Consider the following 8,391-nt stretch of genomic DNA (forward strand, 5'->3'; position numbering starts at 1 on the left):
GTGTGTGTGTGTGTGTGTGTGTGTGTGTGTGTGTGTGTGTGTGTGTGGGTGTGTGTGTGTGTGTGTGTGTGTGTGTGTGTGTGTGTTTAGTGCTTTGTTGTGTGAGATTTACTGCAGAACTCATAATGATGAATAGAAAAAGAGAGTACAGCCTCCTGCTGTTCTCATTGACATACAAGTGTTGTTTATGAATAAAGATGAATACATTTTCTAATAAGGCATACAAGTTCAAAGCTGTAACTAACTAATTAATTGGTTATTCAATAATAATAATACATGTTTTTTTAATGTTAGCTAATACAACTTTTAAGTTGTCAGGTCATGGAAAAAAACCTCAGCTAGTGTTCACACTTAAAGTGCAGACTATATTTATTTAATATTTGAAGAAAAGTTACAAAAAGGTTTGGTTCGTTGCATCTCAATCAATCAGTCAGTTATTTAGTGATGGCCGTGAGGTGGCTTTGTTTTACTTTGAATTCGTTGAACTGTCTTTGCTGGGCTTCGTATTTGTATTGATGATCTATCGTTGACATAGGATATCAGCTATTGGTGACTCCCATCGAAATAATACCAACGGCGTTAAAAACACATACTGTATATAGACCAATATAGTAGACACCTACCTGTTGGTGTGGGAGTTGTTGTGCATGAACCAGGAGCGGTTGTTGTCCACATACATGGCCCACGCCTTGTCATCTTTGCCCAGCATCATGTCTTTCATGGTGTTGATCCTCGCCACGCCAAAGGCAGGGTCAGGGTGGTTGTCGTAGCGGTCGATGCGGATCTCCCAGTAGTGGATGCCCTGAGATTCACGTGGAAGTTAACAAATGTGATGTGAAAACTGATTTTGTGATGTGAAAACTGATTTTGGTCACCCGCTCACTCATATGAGAAAGAAATCGAATCTACGTATAAAAATCCATAAAACAGACAACACGTGTGATCTTACTTTGGAGAAAGCAGCAGTTCCCAGCACCACGCGGTCGTCGTAGCTGCTGCAGGTGACTGTCTGGTTTTCATTGGTCAGAACTATGTCCCGATGAGCCGTGGAGGGGTCAAAGGAGAACCAGGCCACTGTAGGAGGGAGACAACAGTTGGTCATGATGAGTATTAAGATAGATATAGAATTAGAAGTTCTGAAAGTCTGTGCCACCATTCAGACCCATGTAGTCAGTCACAAAACCACATTTGTACCTAAACCCTTCCTTCACAAACTGGTGTCACACTTTTGCTTGCCAAAACATGCAGTAATATCATATTAGCAGCTTTCCATCATGTTGATGGTGCTCATTAATTGTTTTTATCCTCATCAATATGGACACACTCCGCTAACGCGGTGAGAAACTCAAATCTGCTCTTATAACAAGAAATACGCCCTGTCATAATGACATTTTGTCAAATAATCATGTCAGGATAACAGATAATGTTCTGTTGTAATAAAATATAATAATATTAACAACTTATTTTGCTGTATTAAAGCAATGTATGTGTATATAACAAGATACATTCATACGTTAAAATAATTTGAATTAAATCAGTCAAAGCTTCAAGAAACAGCTGATTTTGTGTTGCAGAAGCAGCAATTCATTGTTGTACTATCGATACATTTCAGACAATAATATACACAATATAACTAAGGAGATTGAAAGGGAATGGCAAATGCACAATTTGTCCACTAACACCTTATGTGATTCATTTTGATAAACAAGAAATAGCTCGGACTCATGAAGCTGAAAGGCGGCTTCAGACATTATGAAATGTTATTAATCAGCCCATCAGGACATTTTCAACAAGTCTCTAAGCCTCCACTGTGATTAGATGACCATCAGCTGCTATATTAGGAGAGTCGTCTGTTGCCACATTAACACACGTATTATCAGTGGGTTCCTTCTGGACAGAGTTACGTATGGAAATCCATGTCTGGCATTACATACACGGCATATATAACGTTCTGTCTGGCGGGGCATAAGTGCGTGGGTGAGTTTATAGCTGCAGGATAAAAGCACGCGCGCACACACACACACACACACACACACAAACTAAAGCCACGAAAAATCAGAACAGAAACATCAGGGATGCATTTACTATAGCTGCCTGAAGGCAGAAATGCTTCATCAGCTGGCTACAACCTTATGCTGCATCATTGATTTGGAAGTGGTGACACATCAAACACACACACACACACACACACACACAAAATTGTACATAAAAATCAATGTTTGTTATTTACTTGTCATGTCTCTTTTCTCTGTGTATTTGGAGGAAGCTACAGTCCTCGAGGATAGAGAAGGAGGAGGCGATGAGGAGCAAGAGGAGGAAAAAGAGGGCGAGTTGACAAAGAAAATTAAATGCCAAAGAAAAGGAAAAAAAGAGGGCGGGAGGGATGAACGGTTATCAGTCACAAAACAGACTAATGCCCATTGTTGCTGAAACTGGCAAAGTGAGATAGAGTGTCTCAGTGTGACTCTCACCTTCATCCCACTGTGGTTGTGGAAAATGTTGTCATTGTCCCCTTTTATCCTCCTCCTTCTATCTCTAACACCTTTCTTTTCTTTCCTTTGCCTTCTTCAGCTTTGTTTTCCTTAATTGTCTTTCTTCACTCTTCATTCCTTTCTTTACTACACTTATTTGTATACTTTCCTCCTTCCATCCTTGTCCACTCCCTTCCTTTTCTTGCCTATATCCTATTTATTCCTCTCTTTTTTCACTCTTCATTCCTTCTTCCCTAACATTTCCTTTTCCATTAATTTCTTACTTGTCCACTCCCCTCTTTCCTTTCCTTTTCTTACAGGTTCTCTCATTTCCTTTCCTCTTCTTTCCTCTCGGTCTTTTACTCCTCCCCTTTCTTTTCTTATCCTCTTTTTTTCCTTACTTTTAACATTACTCCCCTCTCCTTCCCCTTTTTCTTCATTTCTTTCTTTCCTTGTCCACTCCCTTCTTTCCTTTCCTTTTCCTTTCCTTGTACTATCCTTTATTTTGCCCTCCTCCCTGTCCTTTTCCATCCCTTCCCTTTCTATATCTTTTCTGTTTCCTTCCAATTGCCTTACTCTCCTCTCCTTTCATTTTGACTCCCTTCCTTTCCTTGTCTAATCAATTTTACATGCTACAATTCATTTGTGTCTTCAAATCTTTTACGAAGATCATCACACAAATACAACTATTCTGCGGGAAACAATAAAATCAAGACAATCAAAGGAGGATTATTCTGAAGGATACAGACATTATCCTTTAGCCGACACTTAGTGTCAATTTGGCAAAGCTGTAGAACACCCCCCCCCACACACACACACACACATATTGCCTACCATCAGAGGTCTTGAGCACCACAGTCTTGCTGTACGGCCCCACACCGATAGCATTGTAGGCTTTCACCCTGGCATTGTAGGAGCTGTTAAAATGAAGGCCGTCCACAGTACACACTGTTTCCTTCCCCACATACACCTCCTGGGGGCACACACACATTTTAGTAGCATCATTACAAATGCAGATTAAGTGCATGCACATGTTTGTTCGCTGCTTAAACACACAAGATGGACTCAAGTATTAGTAAAGACTCACACACTTAAAATGCATGTTTACTGATGACACACATATAACACGCACACACACACACACACACACACACACACACACTACCATCTGGCTTCAGTCAGAGTTGAGCAGCATATGGATAATTAATAATAAAATCAAAAGGAAGACTAGCCACAGAAGTGACATCATTTACTGCATGGTGTCATATTAGCGACAACATGACATGCACATTACGAATGGGTTTTTGCGAGGCACAGACCCTGTACTGTCCTCCGTTGCCGTCGTCCAGCTCCAGGATGTAGCCCTCAATGAGGCTGACAGGGGGCGCAGTTACCCTCCAGGCCAAGGTGGCGCTGTTGTTCCTGGTGCAGCACTTCTCCAGCTGCAAGAGAGGAGCCACCGGTACCGAGGGTCCAGACTCCACTGTGGGGAGAAAAAGATGGATGAGACGTAAAGATTGTAATGGGGAGTTTAGAGGAAGGAGAGATGAAAGGGTGGGTGGATGCACGAAGAGAGAAAGAAGACATGACATGTCGTCAGCTGGCTGGTTGACTTTAAACAAACTGATGGGAGAGAAAGACGGGCTTTACTGTAGATCTAGTGGGGGATGAAAACATTTTCATGTTTATACACAGGGCAACCGGTGGGAATTGGTGGAGGCTTGAAGTAGGCCATGTGAAGACATATATATACATTATAGAGGTAGCAGTAGTGGGGCATAGGATAAGACCAATATAAGCTTCGAAGACTAGTTGATATTCTGTGACAAACCCTCCGGCAGCAATTATTTAAACAGTATATTGCTTATTTCTTGTAAGACATTTAAGTAGTAGGTGTTCTTGTCAAGGTGGGACAACCTCTCAAATGATAAGTAGACTGTCTTGAGATACAAACTGCCTATTGAAAAGACAGACGAACATATTTAGCTAATTGCTAGATTCAGGGCAGGAATCTTGGCTTGTTAAAGAAGTCAAAAAATGAATGTCATATCAAAGAATTTTCTAATAAACAATCATATCTGTCTAACCCTTGTGGTGGTAAAATTGGTGCTAACAAACAGGACATGACTGCATTCCAAAAGGAGCTGAAACAAACACACAAACAACAACATCAGGGTAAAAATAACCACTGAACACACACAAGTGGAGATCTCAGGGTGATGAATTCTGCTTCATTCATCATTTCTTCATTTGTTATCTGATCTTTCAAGACCAAAATAAGTAGTAGTGAATACACAGAGGAAAGGCAGCAGTCATGACAGAGGGAACAACATAGCAGGGTCGATCTGATATACACTGTACTTATCGATTCACTTTATCAATGTCACAGTAATCACAGCATTTGTAGCCAAAGTAGTTCTTTGATTCATGCACAACCACAAGATGACGATTATTTGTTGTTAAATGAATGCAATTTTATCATTTGTATTCATGTTTGCAGCAATATATTCTCCATTTATTACTTGTAGTGTGCTATACTTTAAATCCATATTTTACAATTTCATTTTAAGATTTTCTTAATTGAAAAATATTATCTTTATTGTTTATTTTAGATAACAATTCAATAATTGTGATTCTGACATTTGGGGATCATGTTTAATACACATTTCCTTTTATTATATTTGTGCTGAAAGGTGGCACAAATGATTATTTCCACAAAAAAAATCAAAGGATTGGTAACCAAAGACTAGCATGGAACACAGAGAAGTACTTCAGGCAACAAATTTCTGTGACTTATATGGAAACTTTGTGCTCCAGTGAAGGCAGCGCTATTCTGCAGAGGTGCCATTCATTGGAGAGGAGCTGGAAAACAATAACCATGCAGAGACCAGATAGACGCTGTGGGACAAAAGGACCGGTGATCTTCCAACCATAAGCAGTGCTGAGGGACGAGGAAGGAGTGACGAAAAAAATTCAAGGAAGGAAAACAGAGGTTCACTGTGAAAAGTAGAGTCTCTGAAATACCTCCTGGGCTCTCTGTCTCCAGCTCAGCCTCACCACTGTCTGCTGCCTGCATTTGTTTCAATAACGGATTCTCCTGCACATCTGTAAATATGACGTTGGTTTGGATGTTTTAATGTAAGAGCACATGGACAAAAGATGGCACATAAAGCAGCTGGAACTGACAGTGAGACCAGTGCAGATATTTGGATTGAATGCATTAGAAACATGACAAAAGGTAAATATTCGCTGACGCAGTGAAGAGCTTGTGCTGTGTCAACAAAATGACCAACAGCGGCAACACAAAAGCCTTATGGTCATTAATTTGCAAATGATATGTAAATTTAATAATGTTCACCATATATCATTGACTTGTAGGTCAGACTATTATACTTCATAAATACTTCTTATGTCAGAAAATCTCTTATATATACAGTGGGTACGGAAAGTATTCAGACCCCTATTAAATTTTTCACTCTTTGTTTCATTGCAGCCATTTGCTAAAATCAAAAAAGTTCATTTTATTTCTCATTAATGTACACTCAGCACCCCATCTTGACAGAAAAAAACAGAAATGTAGAAATTTTTGCAAATTTATTAAAAAAGAAAAACTGAAATATTACATGGTCATAAGTATTCAGACCCTTTGCTCAGTATTGAGTAGAAGCACCCTTTTGAGCTAGTACAGCCATGAGTCTTCTTGGGAATGATGCAATTATAACTTAAAATGAAGGAGAATACTTTCAGGCTACTTATGAACCAGAACACCTCCTGCACTGTGTTGTTTCTCAGGGTGTCAAAGACTAAAATTCAAAGACATGAAATCAAATGCTCCATGTTAAAACTCCTTCGCTTTGTTCCTGATGTGACGGTGGGGAAACGTACAGATGGGTTTCATGTCGTCTGACTTAATTAAAGAACAAAGGGAAGGACGACCAAAGCCTCTCAACTACTTACAAGCCTACTCAGCCTACTCAAATTAGAGAAAGTCTCCTTCAAGTGCGACTCAATCAGGGTCATGATATTTGTAATAGATCACAATGCATTTTTAATAAATGCAAATAAAATATTGCATGTAATGTAATAATGAGCATTATTCACTATTATAGCGATGTTGAATCAACATCTACAAAGGAAAACGCCTGATCTTTACTGCCCCAGTGGATCCGTATCATAATAAAATATGCAGAGTGCTGATTACATATTTAATGTACATTAACAATATATCTGGGTAATTTCTAAGACTGCCGCAGAATCAATGTAAAGGACGTTGTGTTTACTCATGCACGCCAACTGGTTGCTGGGTAGCAACAGCCAATGAATACCTAATCAGCTATGTACATTGTTGTACAGCTGGAAGAAACCTCTGAAGGGAAGAGCGACAAAAACTACATGTTATGTTGCCTGTTTAAAGGGGCACTCCACCATACTGTAATTCTATTACAGCAGTATGGGAACAACAGGAAATCCTCTCGTTATTCTGACTTGGGAGTGTTCAAGCGTAATTCCAAGATGGTTACCTCCTCTGCTAGCCTTGTAATAACTAATTTAGTTAGTTACTAGTCAAAAACCATATATAAACTGTATTTACCTCCTTTAAAATGAACTGAGCTGATTGCATTGGTGTTAATGTTGGATTTTATTTAAATGCAACTGCCAATGATGGCAGTTTGGCAGACATTTTGCAAACCTTTTTTGTTGACACTTAAATCGATGTGGTTCTTTTAATCAAGTGGAAGATTAAATGAGACGTGTCATTATGTTAAACCGGCATAATGACACAACCAGTTGCATTATGGGAAATGTAGGATCAAGTGGAGTGGAGCTTGACCCATACTATGGAATATAAGTCAAAATCTCTCTGCCTCAGCTACATTGAAAGTGATGGTACTCTTTCAGTTTTTTGTTCGACCCCCCATCTTTATGAGCTCACTACTAAATCGATGGAGTACTCCTTTAAATACAAGTGTTAATACAGAGAAGTTAAGAATACAATTAGTTGATTGTATGAAAAATGAATAGAAATTAGGAAAAAGGTACGATACAATTTAACAAAGGTATAATACAAATTGCCAATTGAATAGGCAGTGTGTGCTTTCGTGTCTTCACCTTTGCCCTGGCAGAAGTCCAGCTGCAAGATGGTTTGGAGCAGCGAGTCGGTGTTGAGGGTGAGGTCAAACTCAGGGCCTACTTTTGGCTCCAGGGCTCCTTTCACCCACTGGTCCTGAGATGATATGACCCTCTTGATCAGAGCATCTGAGATCTACACACACACATATGTAGGCAAGGTTGAAGCACGCATGTACACAGTGATGCAAGATAAGCATGTGAAAAGACATGTACAGTCAAACAAACACAGGAAATGAGAGCATCTGAAGTCAATATCTATGCTTGCAGGGCTGGGATACTCTCCCGGCAGAACAGCTTCTCTGCTCTGGGTACAGTTCCATTAGCCTGGCTTTATTACACTGTGTCTGACAAGTGAAATGAGGCAGGCATTAGTGCAGTTCAAATATTTAAGGCTAAGAATTAGACCCCTCATCTGCTAGTCAGAGCTTTATTGCCTCGGGGGAGGGGGGGAGTGAATACATTATATTAAACTACTCTCAACTGCAAAACATTTGATGGGATCTTCTTGAAAACATGAGCCTGGTATTTAGAAATTCATCCTCGAGCATTACAACGCAAATTGCTTCATTTAGCTTAATTTTCCCCACTTCAGATCACTTCAAACTGTATTGTATTTACAAATGTTCCTGAACTGATATCCTCCCTTGATTTTTTTTAAGAGACTCTAGTTACGATTTAGCTGTTGGCAACCATAAAGGACCACATAATCAATACATTATAAAATATTCAGATGAAATGGAAGCAAGGGGATGTGTGTGTGTGTGTGTGTGTGTGTGTGTGTGTGTGTGTG

The 8,391-nt window shown here is 39.6% G+C and overlaps 1 protein-coding gene across 3 annotated transcripts in view; it reads right to left on the reverse strand.

Moving 5' to 3' along the window:
- trim67 (tripartite motif containing 67) overlaps positions 1-8,391 on the reverse strand; it is a 39,430-nt gene that overhangs the window by 5,786 nt on the left and 25,253 nt on the right. The window contains exons 5-11 of one of the 3 annotated variants that reach the window (XM_031861441.1): positions 7,581-7,734; positions 5,496-5,576; positions 3,791-3,954; positions 3,306-3,444; positions 2,231-2,266; positions 950-1,074; positions 624-802 (exon numbers count right to left, since the gene is read on the reverse strand). In XM_031861441.1, coding sequence (XP_031717301.1) covers positions 624-802; positions 950-1,074; positions 2,231-2,266; positions 3,306-3,444; positions 3,791-3,954; positions 5,496-5,576; positions 7,581-7,734 — 878 coding nt within the window. The remainder of the gene's footprint in view (positions 1-623; positions 803-949; positions 1,075-2,230; positions 2,267-3,305; positions 3,445-3,790; positions 3,955-5,495; positions 5,577-7,580; positions 7,735-8,391) is intronic. The other 2 variants (XM_031861439.1, XM_031861440.1) reach the window with 2 other exon arrangements.

This window comes from Anarrhichthys ocellatus, unplaced genomic scaffold (assembly GCF_004355925.1).
Source record: "Anarrhichthys ocellatus isolate YVR2014 unplaced genomic scaffold, GSC_Weel_1.0 scaffold25, whole genome shotgun sequence".
Classification (NCBI taxonomy): domain Eukaryota; kingdom Metazoa; phylum Chordata; class Actinopteri; order Perciformes; family Anarhichadidae; genus Anarrhichthys; species Anarrhichthys ocellatus.